This window comes from Rutilus rutilus, assembly GCF_951802725.1.
Source record: "Rutilus rutilus genome assembly, chromosome: 23".
Lineage (NCBI taxonomy): Eukaryota > Metazoa > Chordata > Actinopteri > Cypriniformes > Leuciscidae > Rutilus > Rutilus rutilus.
In genome coordinates, this window is record NC_140233.1 from 7,968,892 (window position 1) to 7,993,779 (window position 24,888).

A 24,888-nucleotide genomic window follows, 5' to 3' on the forward strand; every position below is an offset into this window, starting at 1 on the left:
TGGGTGTATCTTTGGGTGTATTTTTACACACCATAGTGATGCAAAGTTCCACACCCTATGGACTAACTTTAAAGCATAATCTTTATACAGGAATCACGCGTGTCCTTACAATCCATGTAAGATTCAAAAGACCAAATCACTAAGAAAAGAGCCGTTTCCAAATGATGGTTTTATTACTCCGCTAGATTTAGTCATCTTGTTCAGACGACACTGTTTCACATTTTGTATGTTGGACTGTATGTGTTTTAGGTGAAGACGTTTCTTTGAGAGCCGTCAACATTCAGTGTTTATAGACATAAATGACGATTAAGAATTTAAGTGATAGTCTTTCTGTTTGACTAAATTGATACTACATTTAGTGCAACTTTTCCTCTATCTACGAATCACACAAACTGTTTTACACTTAAACTATTACAACAGAATCACATCCGACTATTTGCACTGAGAGAGGCATATTCATCAAAGCTTGAAGCTGTTAAACAAAGTTCCACACTTTGGTAAAACCTGCTGATAAAATTGCACAAAAGTAAATTCTAATTCTAATTCTTCATCATCATGAGCCATTTAAAACAAATACAGAAAAGCCACTATAGTGATCAGTTTTAGCTTTTGAATGTCTGTAATTGACATTTTACCCACTAGTCAATTACGCTGTTTTTGTACAGTTTGCAAAAAGTACATAGTCTCAGAGCGTGGTCAAACATGTTCATATAGGAATGTATGAAAAACATGAACAAATATTGCATAAAGAGAATTAAATGACAGTCCTTCTAGTATGAGCGTGTTTAAGACTAAACAAATCATATTTCTGTTAGAACATCTTTCTGCTATGTCTACGAAACATCAACGTGAAAGATGAGTATTGCTGTTTTTCTGTTACCTCTAAAACTATTACACTTCAAACTCGTCTAACTATTACAGTTAAAGATGTGCATTTTGCAGCACAGTCATAGATACACAGTTATTGTGTGTGTGTGTGTGTGTGTGTGTGTGTGTGTGTGTGTGTGTCACTAAACAACAGTTAAGCTAATGAATTACAGTTGATGCGTGGTATTTTTACATGAAAGGAGGGTTGATTCATTTTTTATTCTGTTCACACCAATACTTTGACACCAGAGTTTTAGGCCCGATCCAGAAAACAGACGTTGTGTTTTATGTGTTAATAATAGTTCTTCTTTTTACGATCTTCTTTTTATTCGGCATAATGCTGAAATGTTTTAACATATCGTAAATTTCAATGGTTAGATAAATCATCTAACTATTATATCTAACAATCAAAAGTTATATGTGAAACAAGCTCAGTCGCATTAGAGTCGCATTCTTGTTTATATTGAACATTGTTACTGAACTGCATGTTTAACAGCGCTATTGTTCTCAGGCTCATCAAAGTTCACATAGTTTTCACCGGAGCATATCGACTCTGAAACAAGAGCAAATATTAGCACGTAACATTTTGGGTACATTGTTTTTTATGCATCTTTGCATTTCTTCTGAAACACCCTGTTTTGAAAATGTTTAACAATTTTTAACATCACTAGCGTAACACTTTCCGTATTGCCGGGTGTGATTGTAATGTTTTGTATGGCGTTTTCTTTACACTTTCCCCCGGATATCTGTTTCCTACAGTTAGCTGTAATGTTAGTGAACTCTAGGTCTTCTCTTTGTTCATATACGACAGTATTCACATGAATTGTCATGAATTGATAAAATTATGGTTTAAACCATCATCTTCACGTGAGACATTTACATTATATTATACAGTTTTCAAAAAAATTCATCTAGTCCTTACTTTTGGATAGTTCGCCTATGCTAGGCTAGCGCGAGTCAACGGTGCACGCGTTAGCCTGCCATTAAAAACAGTTTTACCCACATTTGATTTCTAACATTATTCTCTCAACATACATATACATCGATAGTCTGGCGTTATAATTTATTTGCTTTTGGTGTACTGTGGAGTGGGTAAAACTGTTTTTAATGGCAGGCTAACGCGTGCACCGTTGACTCGTGCTAGCCTAGCATAGGCGAACTATACAAAAGTAAGGACTGGATGAATTTTTTTGAAAACTGTCTCCACTGATGAATAACAACCATAGACTGTAAAAGAAATGGACACAGCGACCCCATTGGATTCAACGGAGACAAAGTGAAGCCAATTAGAAACTCTTACTTCCTGGGGGTCCAGCGTACTGCGCAGACTCAAACTGAGCTTGACGACGTAGATGTGACGTGAGCAAACCATCTGTCTTCTAGTAGCTGTGCCAAGATCAATCTGAATCATTACCTTCCGAAACTCGCAGAGACGGAGAGCGTGAGTATGAGCTGTCCATGATCTTGGAGCAGGAGAAACTTTTTGTAGGTGTTCTGATTAATTGCTTTGTCATTTTGCCTCGACGTCCTCCCGATTGCCCGCGAGCTTCTACTCCTGTCCATACGGTAATTTCCTACTGTGCGACAGAGAGTCGCGTGGCTATGACGCAATCGTTAGCCTACTTTTACAAAAACTGCTTCTACAGGGCCATAACGTAAGCTACAAGGTAATGGAGCCTTTTATACATTTTCGTGTTTCTTTAGAAATAAATAATGGACAAATGGAGTCTTTAAACGCCTCAGATGTGAAGTTATTCGCTGTCAAAGTGACGCCAAAATGAATGGGAGTCAATGGGATGCTAACTGCAGGTGGGGTTCCGCTAGCCAATGGCGGCGCCCGGGGGTACCTTCAAAATAATACAAATCCCTGCCCCCCTTATAACAACCAGGCTCACTTGAAAATGAGGTCCGATGTCGAAAATCCTGAACCACCCCTTTAAGGCTTTCTTCTTCATAAAACGAGTCGGACATCATCACATTTTTGTATACATTTTGATTTATTTTCATTAGTAATCTTAGCTACAGGACATCGTATTTCAAAACATGATCTGCGAAAAAGAGAGAAAAAAAAAGAAAAAAAATGCGTCTTTGTACCCAGCACTTCTGAAAATGCACTTCCGAATGGGTCTCTGTACCCAGCACATTTCAAACCAAACTGACGCCCATGCAGCTATTGAGTAAAGTAAGGTTAGAGAAGGCTCTGATGATGATGATATCTAACAATGCACGTACTTCAAAAAATATAACGAGTAAAGAAGGCATTACTACTAATTACCATAGTTAAAGGTGCATTAAAGGTGCATTGCGCAAAAGTCTGAGTTTTCGCAGAACTACGCCCCCTCTGGCGGCAAGCGAAACTGCAACCAGAGGTGTGCACGCTCACGGACCACACGCACACGCACGCTTGCACGAGCACTGGTCATAACCCAAGGAGCATCAGCCGCACAAATTTTTTGTTTACAATCATAATGTCTTCAGAGGTAATAAAGTTTTAAATCTGCAAGTAATTTAAAATATGTGAAAGGAAAGGCAATTGAGTAAATAACACACTTATGTGTGAGGGAAAAAATGGGGGTAGTAGAAAACTTCGTTTTTTATTCCCATCTATCTCCATGTTGAACTGTGTTATGTGTTTACTGTATCCACTTATGACTATTATTATGGAAACACGTTCATGAACAATATAAGTTATTACTTTGTAAAAGCTCAAAATAGTAATCATGATACCATACCATACACAGTCGGTCAACAAAGTAAGTTAACGTTACACCCAAATGTCTCAAGGTAATAAACAATCAAGTGGCACTATGACGTTACCATAAAAGCCAAATAGGCTAACTTAATCCGCCGAAGATTTGCGGGGGTTTAGCCTGTTTTATTGATCAGCTAAGTAGCATATTCCAATAGCAATACATCGTAATTAAGCAGTAATTTGCTCAAAATTTGTGTCTAAGTATCTAACTTATATCAGCATTTTATATCACAATCATTCTGAACCTGAACACTGACAATGGTAAGTTAGTAAAACCTATTCCGATTGTACATTTATCTAGCTTACGCTAAAGCATTACACATTTTATGGATCGTCATTTATTGTCATTATTGGCCGTATCAGACATTAGAGAATGGGATATATCTTACCTTTTTTATCAAGAAAAAAGCCAACTGAGGATCCCGTTTGAGCCCTAGAGCAGACCGGAGATCTCTCCATTTGTTGAAAGCCTTCCCTATGTTTACTCTCGTCTTACCCCGACGCCTGTCTGACTCCAATTTGGACCTTTTGGTTGCACTAGACAAAAGTTCTCTTTTTTTTTATCTGACGTGGAGTTTGCGTTGGTGTTTGAAATGAACTACAAGCCGGTCTCTTAGAATCCATTTTCTACGGAGAATGGCGGCGTCGGCGCATACACAAACCTGCCAGACATATGAGCGTGCCGTGAACGCGCATGACGCCACGCCCAGTCTCAGATTCCGACCCGAATCCCTCTTATTTATTTTACTGTACAGGATTATAGAGGCAATCGCAGTGATCAGAGAAGGGCTCATTCAGCCCATCAGGCAATTGTTTAAGCATGTATGGGTTAGAAAACGGGTATTTTTAACATGAAAAGTTGCGCAATGCACCTTTAAGCAACTTTTCATGTTAAAAATACCCGTTTTGGGTTCCGGTCGAGGAAATGACGGAGTGAGTCGCGTTTCTGCCCTGCTCCCAACCTCTACGTTTATAACTTTTCTTACAGTCCAACTAAAGTGTTAAAAACGATCCCCAACACTTAAGTATATTTGACAGGGCATCGCTGCTTGAGAGAATGACCAGTAGATCGAAAAAAGGGGACCAGAAAGGAGAGAACGACCCTCCGAACACCGTGCTGCCTGCGCTAGCAGATATGCTAGCTAAACACGAGGTTTCTCTTATGACTAAGTTCCAGGCGGAATTCAACACTGCGTTCTCCAAGCTCGAGGAGCGGGTTGATAAATTCCAGAATACCTTACTCGACCACCAACAGCGTCTCGCGTCATTGGAGACATTTGCTAATTCCACGAGCCAAGACATGAAGGCCATGGAAGCAGAGCTGGCCGCATTATCTGAAGCGAACGCTAAGCTACAGACTAAGCTTGTCGACCTGGAAGGCCGCTCTAGAAGAAACAACATAAGGATAGTGGGCCTTCCAGAGAACATTGAAGGCTGTTCATCAGGCCCGAAACCGGACCGCGACGCCACCTCCCCTCCCCGAAAGCTGCTCAGGAGTTCATCGCTTCTCATCGTCAAAGCAGCTCGGGATCCACAGAGGACTGGTAACGTAACTCGCGTAGCTCTGTGACGGCGGAGCTAGACCTGCACGACTGGTGATTTACTGCCAGCTTTACTCCAGCTTTACTCCCTTTCCAAGGGCTACTGTAAATTGAGGTCCCTCGGATGTGGTCCACTTTTAACTACTGGACAGCTAAGACACGACAACCCCCTTGCTTTATCGTTTACTGAGCTGGTAAGACTGCTCCAGGACTTATAGCCATAAATAGCTAATGCTACCATATACTTTCTGTGCCAATGATACCCCTAAGTTTAGCTTCTCTTCTAGCTCCTTTCTTTATTTACTTCTATTTACGTATTTATTTATTTTCTTTCATTGGCAATGTTTGTGTTCGATTCTATGGTTGATGTTAGTATTTTTGTTAGGCTGTGGTGATATGTAACTTTATGTATGCGCACGCGCGACCGTGTATGTGTGTGGTGATGTGAGTAGCCTACATGGACGCGCCACATCCTTTTGCAGCCTACTTTATTTACTTTTATTTACCTATTTATTTATCTTCCTTCACTGTCAATGTTGAGTTCGATTTTATGGTTGATGTTAGCATTCGTGTTAGGCTGTGGTGATTTGTAACTTTATGTATGCGCATGCGCGACCGTATGTGTGTGGTGATGTGAGTACATGTACGCGCCACATCCTTTTGCAGCCTACTTTATTTATTTTTATTTACCTATTTATTTATTTTCTTTCATTGTCAATGTTGAGTTCGATTTTATGGTTGATGTTAGCATTCAAGCTGTGTCGGCGGACACTGGAGAAAGATGCTGTCTGAATGACGAGTTGTTTCGGGTTGTTTTGGTAATGTTTTGACACTGGACTATTTTGCTGTTCATGGGAGTTGGGGACACTAGGAATTCACGCGGAAGTGTATGAGACACACCGCTGTGCAATGGACACTGAAAATATTGTTTGCTATCGGGGTTTTCCAGGCCAGAGTTTTGTGTGTGTGTGTGTGTGTGTGTGTGGTTGTTATCCGGTGTGCCCCCCCCCCCCCTTTTTTTTTTTTTCTTTTTTTTTTTCTCACCCGGACCCTATCCTTTACAGAGAGCGTCTTAGACTCCAGACAGACTTTGATCTTCTATCTGATAACAAAGCCAGGCTCCGTTTGCTCAAATCTAGACAGCGTTTCTTTGAGTCGGGGGATAAAGCGGGGAAACTTCTGGCTCATCAGGCCAGAGCTGAGGCAACCTCGCGGCTTATTCCTGCCATTAGAGCCAGCTCAGGCGAGTTGCACACTGATCCTGTCACCATTAATAAAATATTTGCAGAATTTTACGCTGACCTATATACCTCTGGCTGCCCCCCCATTGCAGACGAGATGCCTAACGATTTGATTTTCCCCCAAATAGACGCAGAATCAGTGAACGACCTAGGTGCCCTTATAACCACTGCTGAGGTTCAGGGAGCCATTAATTCCCTACAGAGCGGTAAATCCCCAGGGCAGGATGGCTTCACTGTAGAATATTACAAAACTTTTTCCGCTTCTCTCGCACCAGTCCTAAAAAATATGTACAACGAGGCTTTTCATCAGCGTTGCCTTCCGGATACCCTATCTAAAGCCACCATCTCCTTAATTCCTAAGAAAGGGAAAGACCCCCTGCTCTGTGGCAGCTACAGGCCAATCTCACTTCTCAATGTAGACCTCAAAATTCTCGCGAAGGTTCTTGCACTCCGTCTCCAACGGTTAATGCCCTCCATTATTTCGCTAGATCAGACAGGGTTTATGCCGGGCCGACAGTCTTTCCATAACACTAGACGGCTACTCGACATCATTCACTCATCAAATAATAGTATCCCGGAAATTGTGGTGTCCCTCGATGCCGAAAAGGCATTCGAGATATCTGTACGAGGCAATGGATAGGTTCGGTCTGGGCGGGAATTTTATTCTATGGGTCAGATTATTATACTCATCCCCGACGGCATCGGTTCAAACTAATGACGTGTTATCACCTCCTTTCTCACTTCGGAGAGGCACCAGACAGGGTTGTCCCCTGTCTCCACTTCTATTCGCCATAGCAATAGAACCTCTGGCCATTTGGCTCCGTGCGGAGGAAGGCTTCAAGGGCATCACACGATTTGGCGTAACTCATAAAGTTTCACTATACGCGGATGACCTGCTCCTGTATATCTCTAACCCTGTCACCTCACTCCCTGTCATTTTGAATGTTTTGGAACGGTTCGGTACGTACTCCGGATATAAGCTCAACTACCAGAAAAGTGAGCTTTTGGCGATAAACTCTCTGGCTAAGCAGCTCCCACGCTCGTTATCGACATTTAAGTGGAGTAACGACGGATTTAGTTACTTGGGGGTTTATATTACAACAACTGTGTCTGACTTGTTCCGCAAAAATTTCGTACCTCTGGTCGCAAAAACTGTAAGTGATTTTGACCGATGGGCGGTCCTTCCACTCTCCCTCGTAGGCCGGGCAAATTTGATCAAGATGGTTATCCTCCCCAAATTCCTTTATTTGTTCCAGCACATCCCTGTACTCATGTCCAAATCTTTTTTTGACAAACTGGATACAGTGATATCTAAATTTCTTTGGGGCGGCAAACCTGCCAGGATCCGCAAAACGATCTTACAGTCCCCTAAGTCTGAGGGGGGTCTGGCCCTCCCCAACTTTAGACGGTATTATTGGGCAGCTAACATGCAAAAACTTTTATACTGGATGGGTGGGGACGCCTCACCTCCTGCCTGGGTACATTTGGAGCGATCAAGCGCACGCTTCCCGTTGCGGTCGGTCCTATGCTCCCAACTCCCTTTGCCTTCAGGCTCTGCTGGCTCGTGCCCGATTGTATCCCTCTCACTCAAGATCTGGAGTCAGATTAGGAAGTGCTTAGGTTTACAGGGTCCCTCCATCCTGACACCACTTTTCCAAAATCATGTCTTTACCCCCTCAAGGTCAGATTTGGCATTCAGGGCCTGGCATAGCAATGGTATCATTAGTGTTAAGGACCTATACAAGGATGGCATATTTGCATCCTTCACAGAGCTCTCATCTCTTCACAACTTGCCAAAGTCACACCTCTTCCGCTTTTTTCAGATCAGAGACTTTGGCTGCGTCCGAAATCGCGTACTTTGTGAGTAGGTACTACATTTAAATTAGAACGTACTTCGCGACCGTTAAAAAGTACGTTCTATATAGTATGAATACGGGTAGTATGAATGGAGTCCGGACGTACTACATGCGCCATGTTGGTATTGTCACGTAACATGCGCGGTCACATCAGCGCGAAAATTTAAAGAGCCCATTCCACTGACTGCAATGTTTTTAGTTCTTCTCTCCGCTTTCGTCTGCGTTTTTACGTCGTTCGTGCTCACAATTCAGAGTCGTCGGTCAGTTGCTCGCACACACACACACACACACACACCTGTGAACAATGACAGAGGTTGATTTTTGGTAAGGAAAAAGTAATTTATTTGCTTGTGATATTACCATCAATGAATAAACGAATGAATCAATAGTATGCGTGTGTTTATCTCTGTCGATTCATTCATGGATGGCAATATCACAGTGTGTGTGTATCTGTATATATATATATATATATATATATATATATATATATATATATATATATATATATATACACACACACAGTGAACTGTATGGTAACACACTGAGGTCAGATACAATACACACACACACACATTCATTCATACGTGTATATATGAAGACTTAAGACGTAAAAGAAAAAAATTCTTCTAAAATGAGCATTTTTATCAAGCTTGTATTATTTAGGTTCAGTAATTTCACTTTAATGACAATTAATAGGTCCTTTTCATTGCCATTAAAGTGAAATAACTGAACATAAACATACAAGCTTGATAAAAATAATCAAACTAGAAGAAAATTCCAGATGGCACTTAGAGGCTTTTACATCTTAAGTATTCATATATATATATATATGTGTAATGTGTGTGTATATATATACACACACACACACACATAAGAAATGGATCATATACATATAATACATACATATTATATTTATAAATAATCCAACACCGAAAACAAGTGTCTTGTCGATTCAAATTGTATTCTAAAATAAACTATGAACACGTTTACAGATTGTGAGCCCTACAACCTACTGCGCCAATTCTTCATATATATTTTAAAGATGGAGCTGACCTCCACCCCGACCTCCGACTTTCACGGTAGTCCATCCAGTCACTGATTGCGACCATGGGTGGAAAAAAAGGCCATTGAGGTGCTGGTGTTCTAGCTATATCACATATTTGAGCTTAATTTTTTACAAATTATTTACTTTAAATTTGGGTAGGAAAAATACAAGTGGAAATCCAAAAATTAACCAAGGTGTAAAGTTCTCATCTTGTACACATGCTTTTAAAGAAACAGATTTTAAATTATTTTAAAGTGATGCCCAACAAATGAGATTGTTAGTAAGAAAGTCCCTTTAGATATTTTAGAAACCTGTGAAGGTTACCTTACTGAAGCTGCTGACGTTCATTTTCTTCCATCAAGATGACACTTTAATAAAAAAAGTTTTAAAACTTTTGCTTTTGGTGGTGCTTTAAGCTCTATTATACTACTTTGTGCCAAAGTTTTGTGATTTTGTTTTAAACTTTTGTATTCTGTATCCATTTAAAAGTTAAATAATATACAAAAATAAAGCAAATACATTTTAAAGGTGTCTGGGGTGTGTGGGTATTTCTCTTCAGTGTGGCACTCATATTTTTCAGATATACCTGCAATTTGCTTTTTAAAAAAAAAAAAAACATCTGGAATCTGCCACAAAATAAGTGCACACACAACACCCTTTAAAAATATTAATTACTCCATGCCACATATTAAACACTTTACAACTGACAATCTAACTACTGTAAATCCCTGGGAATTAAGTGTTTTGTAATAAAACTTGCTAAAACAGCATTACAAAATGAACTTACTAACAAATAAATGGAAAGAGAGTGTGTCCCATTTATATATTTTTTTTAGCAATTATTTCTAAAAGCTGAAGGAATCTTTCCTCTCTCTCGTCGCTCTTTCTTTTCTTTCCTCCCTTTCATTAGCCACTCTCCAGGTGTAGTCATCAGCCCCCTGCAAAATCAACACAGAATTTAACATTAGTGATGAACCATGGTCAATCTATATTATTAAATTAATATGAATGTTACATGGACAAGTTGAGGTACACTTGATAACAGTAGCTTGCTACGTAGCCAACACATACTACATCAACACTGGTAAAGGAGAAATAAAATCATTGTAAAATAAAAAGATAAAAGTTTTGTAACCCTCTTAACTGAGAAACAACGTCGTTGTTTAAATAAAACATACAGTGTTAACTAACGTTAACTTAGCTGACAGGCATTAGCTCGTTCTGTTCGGTAATAATAATAATGATAAAATTGTAATTTAGCAGCCAATTCACAAACTTGTACCCTCGATTTACATTATTTAAACTTTTAACAAGTCAATCGTTTACTTATATGATGTTAAACGAATACAATTTAACCACAAATAAACAAAAAGTGTGTTGTAAAGTACTTACACTTGAAAACAGCCGCGTCTCCGTTTTCCGCCATTTTCAAATATAACGACGACAACTCCTCTCCCGTGGCATCATGGGATAGTAAAGTGTCCATCGTATGCGCACTTCAGAATCTCGCCGGATGTAGTAGGTCATCCGGGTACTTCTCGCCTACTGTTTTTCGAATTCTATGATTTCGGACATACTACTCTGCTCGCGTACTGTTTTTCGCATACTATATAGTAGGGAAGTATTCGATTTCGGACGCAGCCTTTGTTAAGAAAACATTTCCCCACTTTCCAAATCGCCCCCCCGAAACCCTGACTGACTCCCTTTTGGCGACAGACCCCAATAGTAGAAAATGCATTTCTGTATTGTACGAGTCACTAGGATCAACCTCTGCAAACCCTGGTGCCTTTTCCAAAGCCGCGTGGGAGGGCGACTTGAACATGGCTATTACGGACGAGCAGTGGGGCCATGCTCAGGTTATGGTTCATTCTTCTTCTATATGTGCCCGTCATGGTCTAATCCAGTGTAAGATCCTCCATAGAGTTCATTACACAAATGCAAAATTGTCTAAAATATACCCTAATGTCCGAGACGCCTGTAACAGGTGTAACCAGTCCCCTGCCAATCATACACATATGTTCTGGTCCTGCCCTAAACTGACAACTTTTTGGGTTAACTTTTTTGACACCTTAAGTAGAGCCTACGAACACACTATCCCTCCCAGCCCTTTGTCAGCCATTTTTGGCATTTCCCCAGACACTGACCTCCCTGTTGCGCTGGAGCGGGCCCTGGCATTTACATCATTGCTAGCCCGAAGGTTGATTCTGCTCAACTGGAAGCTTGCCTGCCCCCCCACACATGATCGTTGGATTAAAGAAGTGCTTGTCAATCTGAGGTTGGAGAAGCTCAGATCCTCTTTGAAAGGCACTACCACAGCATTTCTTAACACGTGGAACCCTTTCCTGGGGCTGATTAATTCCCTCAACCTGTCCCCTGATTTGGAGGTTTGAATCCCTAAAATGTTAATTTTTTTTTTTTTTTTTTTGTGTGTGTGTGTGTGTGTGTCTGTATTGATAAGTCTGTTGGTATGCATGGGTCTGTGTGTCTGTCTTCGTCTAGGGGCCTGTGTTGGGTTAGTTCACGGGTTGGGTGGGGAGGGGATTGGGTTCAGGTGTTCATTTTGTAATGCTTATTGTTAACTACATTTGTCACCTGGTGTTGGGAAAAAATTTAAAATCTTCTCAATAAAAAAAGTTATAAAAAAAAAAAAAAAATACCCGTTTTTCTAACCCATACATGCTTAAACAATTGCCTGATGGGCTGAATGAGCCCTTCTATGATCACTGCGATTGCCTCTATAATCCTGTACAGTAAAATAAATAAGAGGGATTCGGGACGGAATCGACTGGGCGTGACGTCATGCGCGTTCACGCTCACCCGGCTACGTCTGGCAGGTTTGTGTATTTGCCGCCATTATCCGCATCAGCGAAGACAACTCAAGCGACTTTTGCCAAAGTAGAAGATGGATTCAAAGAGACCGGCTTCTAGTTCATCCCAAACCCCAACGCAAACTCCACGTAACCGCGTGCACAACTCTGGTTGCAGTTTCGCGTGTCGCCAGAAGGGGGCATAGTTCTGCAAAAACTCAGAGACTTGCGCAATGCACCTTTAATGTTTTTCACAGTCAGTAATTCATACTGTAACATTCTTTTTTTCATTGTTTCAAGTTTCAGTTTGTTTTAAATAACAAACCTGTTCACCCGAAGAAAAACTCGAAGTGCTATTATAAGACATCCTGTCATAGCTTTTTAGTACATAACGGCTACCGTAGATGCAACGCGCATTTGAAAAAGTGAGGCGCTGGAGAGCATTATTCGTTTGAATGCAAAATACAATTTCACCACTAGATGGGAGAAATTCCTACACACAGTCCCTTTAAACAAAATCATTACAGTAATCTTCTAAAAGATAAATAGAAGATGTGTATGTATTCAAACTTTAAAGATTTTATTTAAACAGTCTTTTAATTTTAAAAGATCATATTTAAACTTTTACGATTATGCTTTGAAATAAATTCAGAAAGATGGCTGCACGCTAATTTACCGGAACCTGTCACACACACACACACACACACACCATTTGGCTGGTGCTTCATGAAATCTTCAGTCAGCAGACTTAGATGAATTTTATTTTTATCTAAAACTGAAATTTCAGTAGATTTTTTATTTTATATACTTTTAAAGAACAGAATGTTTTTCAACTTTAGTTAAATTAGCAAGATAACCATTTTAATTTATACACTTATAAAGAACGGAATGTTTTATGTAATATGATTTTTATTCTTTTGTTTATCTAAAACAATTGGATCAATAAGATATTTATTTTATAAGCATTTCATTATATACTTTTATAAAGAACTGAATGGTTTTCAACTTTAGTTAATTTAGCAAGATAACTTTTTTATTTTATACACTTATAGGCCTAAAGAACGGAATGTTTATGTAATATGATTTTTTATTCTTTTATCTAAAACTGAATTAAATGGTTTCAGTAAATTTTTTGTAAGATATTATTGTATATTATTTGTGTGAAATATAAACATGATTAGGGCAACTCTCTTTTTCTCACTTTCACTGCTACCTCAGGAATGTGGAGTGCATCATGTCAGAGGATGCGCGCACAAACACAAACAAACAAACACACACACACACACACACACACACACACACACACACACACACACACACACACACACACACACACACACACACACACACAGGCAAACTACTCTGGCTGGTGAGGCATTCAGAAAAAACAGTCTTTTTCTTCTCACTTTCCACAGGGGCCCACAATGTGCTCTGGAATGTGGAGGAGATGCTGACACATATCCTATATATATATATAACAGAGCCTTCAAAACCATCAGCAACCACATGATCTAGAGCTAAAAAGGTTAAAAGTCAAAAGCTTCTGTCAAAACCACATGATCTAGGGCTAGCTAGGTCATAGGTCAAAAGCTTCTGTCAAAACCACATGATCGAGGGATAGGTAGGGTCAATAGGTCAATCCATAACAATATAGGCCGGAAGGACAACCGGAAGGTCAAGGTCAACCGGAAGCCATCAATCAAATTTTGACACTTGCTATAGGATAAGTACTACTCATATATAATTAAGGATATACTGTATAATTACTGAAAACATGTTATTTTTGCAACAAATTGCAATTTGGCCCTGAGTTTTATGTAATTTGTGTTTTTGTTTTCTCCTGTTAAACGATTCTCATTTCTTCATAATTTAGTTAACCATGGGTGATGATTAACTTAAGTCCATTAATGTGGTATTATTTGTATTATTATGATTAGCATATTTTTAGAACAGCTTTCTTGTTAACTGTTCAGAAAGCACAAACAGGATAAGTGTGTTTTGTTCTCTATTTGTTTCAGGTGACGCTCAACATCTCTCAGAGCTGAGGATTGTGTTGATGGGATATAGAGCTGCTGGTAAGAGTTCATCAGGAAACACCATCCTGGGCAGAGAGGAGTTTGACTTGAAGAGTTCTGCTCAGTGTGTGAGGAGACATGGAGAAGTAGCAGACAGACACATCACTGTCATTGAAGCTCCAGGATGGTGGATGAATTTCACTGTAGAGGAGAGTCCTGAGATACTGAAACAGGAGATTGTGCTCAGTGTGTCTCTGTGTCCTCCAGGACCACACGCTGTACTACTGATCATACGTGTGGATGATAGATTTAAAGAGACTGAGAGAAAAGCATTGCAGGATCATCTGGATCTTCTCAGTGAGAGAGTCTGGAGTCACACTATAGTGCTGTTCACTTGTGGAGACTTTCTGTTAGACACATCTATAGAGCAGCACATTGAGAGTGAAGGACAGGATCTCCAGCGGCTGCTGGACAAATGTGGGAACAGGTATCATGTTCTCAACAATCGCAAGAGGAGTGACGACACTCAGATCAAGGAGCTGCTGGAGAAGATTGAGGAGACAGTGGCGCTAAACTACGGCCGCCATTTTGAAATAGACAGAAAGATTTTACAAAAGATGAAAGAGAGAAGAAGAGCAGAGAAAGAGAGAGCAAAAGAACGAATGAAGAGGATGAAAAAACAGAGAGAAAACATCAGATCACAGATGAGTGAGTGATAAAATACTTTTTATGAAACTGGAATCATATTTTCTTTTTCAACACGGTTCTTACTTTCATATTGGTCTATACAGGAAAGGCTTTTTGATCTGTTTTTTATAAGCAGCTTTAAGCCTATTTATTAAATTTTTTTTATAATAGTGTTAGATATCCCCTTGTGAAAAACATATTCACTTCATTATTTTTGATAATGTTTTTCCTCCGTTGTTTAAAAGAAAAAAAAGTGAATCCACACAAGGACGGTTTAAAAAAAATCTCTGTTCACAGTAACACACAAAATCACGCTATGAAGCGCTGTCAAGAGCATGCCAAACCAACAGGTGTCGATATAACATAACCTTAAAGCCATGTTGGCCAATCAGAAGCCTGAATAAAACGTTATTACCGATTCCGGTTTGCTAACAACATGTTGTCATAAGCAGTTTTTTTTTGTTGTTGTTGCAAATTTTAACAAACATAAAATACAAAACAGACAAACTTTCAGACAATAAACAAGTTATAGTTCAATAGTCAACAAGAAAAATAACATAAAGAAGCCTAATTTACCTTTCGAAAATGATTTGCAAAGAGATGTAAAAGAAAGAAAAGAAAAATAGAAAAGAAAAAGAAAAAAAACAAAGGGGGGCACAAATATGAATAAAAGTATATTATGAAAGAATATTAATCATGGCACAAATTCTAGATGTTTTTGTAGCTTTCTTATTTTAAAGACATTGAATTTGTATTTAAATACATATTCAATTCTTGTTTGAAGATGTCAAAGCGGGGTTTACTTTGTATATATTTACATTTATGGATATAAAACTTTCCAATAAATAAAAGGAGGTTAATACAAAAAGCTTTGATTAGAATCTTGACATTAATATAAAACCCCAAAATAATGTGTCTGTGAGATAAGGAAAAACCAGCGAACACATTCTGGACAATCAAGGCATTAATATTAACATTACTCCAGAAAGACTGAGCAAAAGGACACTCCCAAAACAAATGTCCGACAGTTTCAGAAGAAACGAGAAATTATGCTTTATAAGAAGCTTATTAATAGAATGATTTTCTAATATAGTGAGTTATATAGTGAATTCTTCCAAAATTTAAGCAACATTACATCAATGAACTTGCAAGTAGACTTATCCACAAATAAGGACTGAGCAGTATAGGACAATCTGGAGATCCCTTCTGCTTTAGGAAGCAAAGTTCTGCTTTTCAGGGATAAATCTCGTAATAACCAAAGATGAATTTTTTTTTCTGTGTTCAATTGGGTTAAAATTCACCTGACATCTTATTTCAGTATCTTTTTTCATCTTAATTCCTAAATATGTGACCCTCTCTTAAATGGTAATATTACAGAAAGAGGATATCACACATTTTTTTATCGGGAATAACTCAATTTTAATAACATTTATTATAATTAAGCACAAGGCCAGAAGCGTTTGAAAAGATAGAAGGGAGGTTAAAGCAATTGGGATCTAAGAGGCGTCTCTTAAAAACAACACTGTCTTTCAGTTGGCAATAATTAATTCCGTACCATATGTTGATTCCCATTCACAGGGAATTGAATATATTTAATAATCACTCTCTTTAATATGTAGATTCAAAACTTGTGTAGCTATGGGGAGATGGGCCGGCCAACCTTGTCTTACACCACCCTTTATTGAGAATCTGGGAGAAGTGCCAATACTGAGTCAGATAGAACTATTCCCATTACAATAAAGCATTTTAACACACAAAATAAAATAAAACAAAACTAATTCTTTGCTGGGCCTGTAACATAAATCATGTTCTAAACAATCAAACGCTTTGTAATAGTCAAGAAAGAGGATAAAACTATCAGTGGAAATAAGGTCTGAGTAATCTAACATATCTAAAATCAAGCGTATATTATTAGAAATATGTCTCTGATGGATAAAACCTGATTGGCACTCATCTATTATATTATTTAGAATAGATTTAGTCTCTTAATTTTATGCAATAAAATTATTTTAGCCAATAATTTTATAATCCGTATTCAATAAGGAAATTGGACACCAGTTTTCTTTTAAAGGGTTAGTTCACCCAAAAATGAAAATTCTGTCAGTAATCACTCACCCTCATGTTGTTCCAACCCCTTAAGACTTTCGTTCATCTTCGGAACACAAATTAATATATTTTTGATGAAACCTGATAGCTCGCTCACACCTTCATAGGCTGCCAGGTAATCGATATGCCATTCCAGAAAGTTAGTAAAGACAATGTTTAAAATAGTCCAAGTGACTACAGTGGCTCAACCTTAAAGCTACACTGTGTAATATTTTAAGTTGATTTTTAGCAAAAAACACGTTGTTATTTCAAAATTATACGTTCTCATTTATGTGTAATCACTTCAACCAACTTATTAAGTATTCTCGTAAGTGTATAATCTTCCATTTAGAATACATACGAGCGAGTCACTCGAATGGCAGAAGCCATGTTGTGCATCCATCTTGAAAATACATTAGACAAAGAGGGACATACAAGCTTCGCCTTTCGCGTTTTTTACACGCAGTGGCACCGTGACGAATGCGAGAGGGAGATTTGCTCGCGTTTGCCGGCAGATTTGAAATAATACGGCCACCGTAGGAGTTAAAACGCCCTCAGAATGGGAGGGGCTAGAAAGTAATATTCAGTTGGTAGTCATATACAGTTTCACTGCTAGATGGGAGTAAATCCTACACAGTGTAGCTTTAAGTTACAAGAATACTTTTTGTGCACAAAAAAAACTAAAATAACGACTTTATTCAACTCTTCATTTTCTTCTGTGTGGGCCTCTGAGTGAGTTCACGTAGTGAAACAGCGCAGGGCTTCTGTGTTGTACGTCACCACATAGGCTCACTATTGGCCGACGCTGATGCGTGTGATGTACAACCCAGAAGCGCTGCGCTGTTACACTATGTGAATTCATTCAGGCCCACACAGACAAAAATGAATAGTTGAATAAAGTCGGGTTTTTTGTGTGTTTTTTGCATACAAAAAGTATTCTCGTCGCTTGATAAACTTAAGGTTGAGCCACTGCAGTCACTTGGACAATTTTTTAACATTGTCTTTACTAACTTTCTGGGCCGGCAAGTTTCCATCCCATAGAAGCCTATGGAAGAGTGATCCAGCTCTCAGATTTCATAAAAAATATCTAAATTTGTGTTCCAAAGATTAAATGCTTTATAAAGCTCTGCAGATACAGTAGCCCATCAGTACCTGGAGATTTGTTAATTTTAGATTATTTATTGAGTCAACAATTTCTAAAAGACTAATAAGTGCAAACTATAGGTTGCTATCTTTTTTATTAATTTGTTAATAATAAAAAAATCTGTGGTGGATTTCTGGCGGAATTTAGAAGTTTGCAACAAAGTATGTAATTGTCTTAAAGTCATCGGTTACATTCCCATCCATACACAGTTGCTGAATATCATTTAATATAATTTTTTTGCACGCTACCTCTCCAACCTGAAGAAGTAGGTGGAATTCTGCTCATCAATTTCAACGAGATCTGATGAAAGCGCCCTCAGCCTTCCGTTGATATATATATATATATATATATATATATATATATCAACGGATAAGCCAAAAGTCAAGTTGAGATGGAAAGTGAGTTATTGTTCCATGTGAATACTTTTAGCAAGGTATGAGTTTCTCGCCACACATCAACAACGAAAATCTCTGCATAAAGAATAACAAATAGTTTGAAATTTAGATAACATATAAATAAGTTTCTAATTTATAAAAAAATAATCAAATTATAGCCATAAACATTGGCAATAATACATGACACATTTGTATCACAATCAGTAGCCAGGATCTTTCCACAAAAATATAAAAAACTAAAAAACAAACTCCAGCAGAATGTTCATTTCCATGAGACATCCACATTTCTAACCCTCACTGTGACCTCTATAAATTGACATCTTGTATAGTTGAATGTTTTTCTTGTGGAAAGCAAAGGTCCGCGTTGAAACGTATCAGATATAAGAAAACTGCTTTACGCTTAAGAATGTTTTGTAGCCCTCTATAATTTAAAGAAATAATAGACAAGGACATAAATTGAAAAAAATGTAATAAAATAAAAATAGAGCAATAACTGGAAAAAGAACTAGACATAAGAACGAGTATGAAGATTAAGTATCACCGCGACAGAGAATCAAACCGGTCAGAACAAACTTAGTAAGAGATGAGGACAACAATCCCTTCATATAACAAGAGGATCAAAATGTATCATTGTAGTCCAAAATTATTAACTTCCTTAAAAAAATGTTTTAAAGATGAAATAATTAACATTGCTTACATAGATCATCGAGAGGGCTTAACTAAAGAGTTTTTTTCCTATTTAATATGGTCGTATAAGCGCTCAGAAGGGAAAAAAAACGGACGATAGAAGTCCAAAAAATGACACGCATATCAATCCCAAAATCAAGTCAGCAACGCATCAGTTAAACTGGAAGTATTTCAGTACCATCTTTAAACTCTTTTCAGGCTTTTTCAACTGCGGGCCATAGCTGAACCGTTGCACAGGTCTTCTGTGATTTTCAGGCGGTTCTCGGTCAGAAAGTCTGCATCCTTGGTGGCACGTCAGACAGCATCTCGGTAAAAACGCGAGGGAAATTGGAAGATAATTTCTTGGCCTTTGTTAGTTGGATTAACATGGCCAAGTCGATGTGCCACATCAACTAAATCTGGGAATTGATCCTTAAATTGTGGTAGAAGGCGCTGACACGTTGATAACTTACTGGCGGACATTCCCTCTTTCTTTCTCTGGAATTCTGTGGATTTTCAGGTTCCATCTACGAGTGTAGGCATCCAGATGAGCCAGCCGTTTTTCTCATTCAGCGATATTAACCACTTCCTTTTTTGTACGTGAGTCAATACAATCAACTATTTCTTTCAAACTTTTGACCTCGCTGCAGACAAACTCAATGGTTTCCATCATTCCAGAGATTCGTTCCGTGTTCCTGCCAATCTCTTCTTTCATATCTTTAATCACTTGCGAATTTTCGACAATCAACTTTTCCAAACCTTCTGGGCTGGGTTTCCCGATAACGTTGTCTCTTAGTGCGCTACGAAGACTCTTAAGGTATAACTTAACTGAAGGTATACCATTACTAGGCGTGTTCCCCGAACCATACCTTAGAAAGCTGCTTAGGATATACCTTCTTACGTGAGACTTTACCCGGTGCTGTCCGTGGCGATGGTGCTGAATTGGTTGATATCGATGGCTCGAGAATCAATTATTCTCTTGTCCAGGCGCTGTTTCACTGCTTTATGCTAGAAAGTGGTGTTCTTTATAAAAGAAGCACTTCAGAAATAGTTGAAATTACATTTATTAGGACTATTGGATATTATAAAAAAATAATCCAAACTATAATAGCCTATAATAGCCTAGCCTACATATTTTAAAATTGTAACATATATTGCTGCCACAATAACCATTTCAAAAATGTTACGTGCTTTATTCTCTTTCCCATTTTTGTTCGCTGAGGTGGAGCTGCGATGAAATATTGTTCTTGTAAATACTTTCCAGCATTTCAGTAATAAAAGTGTACATCTTACGTACGGTGCTCGGCAGTGATCAAAAAGGATTTAAACAGTGAATTTTGAATCTCTTCTTGTAAACTCAGAGATGTGGATTCAGACGGCAATTAAATTACCACCCGACCTGTTTGTCAAAAAACAGTAGGTACTAATTTGGACGGCACTAAAATCACCGACTTACCCCTGTTGTGGCAAAAATATTCATTAAACAATCAATCACTGCGTAAGAGACACTCTGAAATTCAAATGATCATTAAAAAGTAGTTTATTCTTGCAAGAAGGCCCAGTTGCCACACAGAAGTCAAAAGTACAGTCTGTGAAACAAGTGCGACCAGGAAGGGAGGGCAGAGGAGTCTTTATACTGCTTTCAAGGTCTTCTGCTTACAGGCCCTTATCTAAACAAGGGAAGGTTTCTCTGCTAGTGATCTAATCCTGCTGAGTTTATTCTTACAAACTCACAAGTTCTAAATTGGACGGCCTCTGACCCTAGGGGACATAGGCACCTTTTCAATCTGCCTCCTCCTGACGTCTCACCTGTTTCCCAGTGTTTAAACAAAAAAAACCACACACACATTAGTCATATGTTGGCAGACCATGTACAGTCCAACAAAGAGTCATTTCAATGTTTTACTGAAAGTAAATGAAAATCAATACTGTAAATCAATGAAAACTTAAAAATTGCCATAACATTTCCCCCTTTTTATCATTTATTGATAACTGATCAATCAATAATAAAAATAATAATACTAATACTGCAACTCTCTGATTTTCATATGACTGATCACTCTTCTTTAAACTTGTAGGAAAAGAAAGGATTAAAAATGAAATAAGCTTAGGCTGTTCTGTAAGGATAGGCCCTTAATTTTATAGCAAGCAAGTAAAGGTTTATATAAAGCCGGGCTAGGTGGATAAGCACTGTTATCGCACCCCCAACACAAGGTCGGACCCTCAGTCACCTCAATATAAACAAGAAATAGAATAGATTATATTTAGAAAGAAAAACATCATTAGGAAAAGATAAAAGTAAAATAAAAATCCCTCATTTCAAACTCTGTCCTTGTACGCCACCTCGTGACACGGATGGCTGCTGTTTTTAACCCTCTTTACACATTATCATCGTCCTCAGAAAGAAAAAATTTAGAAAGTAAGAAAATAAGAAATTGAAAAACACCCCCCAATTTACCACATCATTGAATAGATTTTCTACTTTTCCTGAAAACATTTGCACCAAACAAATCATTAGATCTATATCAATACTAAGCCCTAGTTTGATTCAATCAAATAAAATCATCAAAATCGTCACAAAACAAATTATTCTGCTAAACTTAAACCATTAGTTGGTCCACACCCTCCTCCAGGTGTGTTGATCATCTCGTTCGCCCCATGAACATTCCGTCTTCACCAGGGTGACTCTTTGCGAGCACGTCCTTGATTCCTCACTGCCCTCCGCATCGGCGCGTGGGGTTGCTGAGGTTGGTTGGTGTAGTCTAAGGTGAGAGGCGTGGACCCAGGTGTCACCCTCTCCGAACATTTTCCCCGATCCTTACAGGATTTTCCCTCAGATCCCGACTGCACCTCCACTGGAATCAACCATTTGCTGTCTGCTGTCACCTGTGAATGCAGACCCTAGCTATTTTGTTAGTGACCGCTTGTCTAGCCGGTCGTCCCTTTTGATGTGACCTGTGGAATCAACTTTGCTCATGTCAACAAAACAATATTTATACATTTGGAACAGAATCAGTTCTGTTCGACACAATCCATCCCGACATTCTGCAAAGGGAAAATTTTAAGTTATGCGCTGCGCAAGGTGTGGCCTTTCATTCTGCCCTGTATCAAAAGTCTGCATGCTCTGTAAAGAAAAACAAATGTCGAGGTTATTGTCAGATAGTAAAGTACGTAGTTTCTTTTGTCTGCTGTGCTGCCACGGCCTTCGCTGCCGCATCTGCCATGGCGTTTCCTGTTGAAACGGTCCTTGTTATAAGCACACAGACAGCAAATTTTGTTAGGGAGAAGAACGACTTCTTGCAGGGCTTTTACCCAGTTAAACCAAGTGTCCTCCCAACATTTATCGTCCAACCTGTTCGATTGCATTCAGCAAATTTGAACCCCTTGGTATGGCAATTGTTACCATCCCCCTTTTGATGCATGATGCACAACTCGTGCATCAATTTAACAATAGTGTTTGGGTAAACAAAGTTTTCAACTAACCCAAATGTTGTCCTTCAACCAAATTTCCCCCAGACATCTTTCTCTGCCTCTGAAACAAAACATTACGTAAGCCACAATCTCATCTTCTTATCTAATAATTTGAAGGGCACTGGCCCTGAGTCTCACTGCTTTTCAGGCCTGTTTTTTGGTCTCTTAAGTCAGTCATCTACAAACATTTTCCAATGTCAAAGTCATCAATTGTTTCTATCAGGTCAGGTCATGGTGTACAGACTTGGTCAGTATCAGTCAAACAACATTCTCCTCCCTTTGTTCACAATAATCTACAGAGCTTGATGACCAAATTTCTTTCAAATTTGTCATTTGCCTTAACCCATCTGTAATGATAAAACTCTCGTTCCAGAGGTTAATGACACATACATAGACACTATTCAGACAGAATAGCTCCCATAACCTAACACTTACCAAGACCTAGTCCATTCACCCTCAAACACACACACACATACCTGACTATAAATCACTCATATTTTCATATTCACATCTTTTTCTAAAAAGATTAACGTTTATAATAAGATTTTAAACTTCTCATTTTCCTGTAGCTTTTATCTAATTTTACATGGTCTCTTAACCAGTTTCAAAGCACGTCTGTTCATTATTCATTTTCTCTTAGAAAAGTCAGCTGGGTTGTTTTGGTTCATTATCATTATTTTGCTACAGAAAGACAGACAGAGTACCCTTCAAGCAGTCTCTCTCACTATTCCCAAATAATCTTTTCAACAGCCTCCTAAGACTGTAATTTAGATAAAACATAATAATAAATTCATTATAATAACCTTTGACCATTAACCTTTATCCAGACTTTTCTTGAATCCACAAAAGCTGTCTTCATCTTTAGCCACCACCATGTCTAACGACCTTCAGGAGTTAAAACTATCTTACAGGCATATTATTTCAATATCAACACTTCTATAATTTTTCCTTTGCCCATAAGGCAACCAGCATCGTGTTCCTGACATAAATTAAGTTTTGTTAAATGATGCGTTAGGGGCTGCGTTTACAGATTTATTAAATTAATTTGGGGTCAAGCAAAACGTCACCGGACCAACTCATCGTCTTAATCATACACTCGATTTAATTATATCACATGGAACCGATCCAACCTATATAGATATTATACCGCAAAGTGATGAAGTCACTGACCATTACATGGTAACTTGCATATTACGTACTGCTGTAATATGTCATGCGGCGCCGCGTTATCAACCAGGCAGAACAATCCTTCCATCCACCATAGATAATTTCTCAAATTGCTTATCTGATCTGTCTCAGCTGCTGCCTGAACCCAAACAAACAGATGAACTAGAAGAACTAACTAGCACTATGAGCACTATTCTCTCTAGAACATTGGATGTTGTTGCACCTATTAGATTAAAAAAGGTCAGAGAGAAAATTAAAGCACCGTGGTACAACAATACTACGCATGTTCTAAAGAGAGAAACCCGTATTTTAGAGCGTAAATGGAAACAAACTAATTTAGAGGTCTTTAGAATCGCATGGAAAGACAGTATGTCACGTTATAAAAAGGCCCTAAAAGCAGCCAGGGCTGAGCACCTCCGCAAACTAATAGAAAATAACCAAAATAATCCAAGGTTTTTATTTAACACCGTGGCTAGACTAACAAATAAACAGACATCACCCGAACAAAATATCCCGTTACAGTTTAGTAGTAATGATTTTATGAAGTTCTTCACTGAGAAAATAGAAAGCATCAGAACCACAATTGTAAACGTTCAATCTTCAGTTGCGCCTTATAATTCAGCCTTAATTATCACCCCGCAAGAACAATTACAGTGCTTTACAACTATAGAACAAATAGAGTTAAATAAACTTATCACTTCCTCTAAAACAACAACATGTTTATTAGATCCGATACCAACTAAACTACTGAAAGAAGTGTTACCTGTAGTGGAAGAGCCTCTCCTTAATATTATTAACTCGTCTTTATCTTTAGGTCATGTTCCAAGAACATTTAAACTGGCAGTTATAAAACCTCTCATTAAGAAACCACAATTAGATCATAATAACCTAGCAAATTATAGACCCATTTCAAATCTTCCATTTATGTCTAAAATATTAGAAAAAGTGGTGTCCGCTCAATTGTGTTCTTTCTTGCAAGAAAATGATATCTATGAGAAGTTTCAGTCTGGTTTCAGGCCGCACCATAGCACTGAAACTGCGCTCGTTAAAATCACAAATGATTTACTTTTAGCTTCTGACCAAGGCTGTATCTCAATACTAGTTTTACTTGATCTTAGTGCTGCGTTCGATACTATAGATCACACAATA

The 24,888-nt window shown here is 38.4% G+C and overlaps 1 protein-coding gene across 1 annotated transcript in view; it reads left to right on the forward strand.

The window, feature by feature from the left end:
* The window catches only part of LOC311283567 (GTPase IMAP family member 8-like), a 73,992-nt gene that overhangs the window by 38,467 nt on the left and 10,637 nt on the right, over nucleotides 1-24,888 (forward strand). Inside the window, exon 4 of the mRNA XM_084398062.1 lies at nucleotides 14,128-14,832. Within this exon, the coding sequence (XP_084254188.1) occupies nucleotides 14,128-14,832 (705 nt within the window). The remainder of the gene's footprint in view (nucleotides 1-14,127; nucleotides 14,833-24,888) is intronic.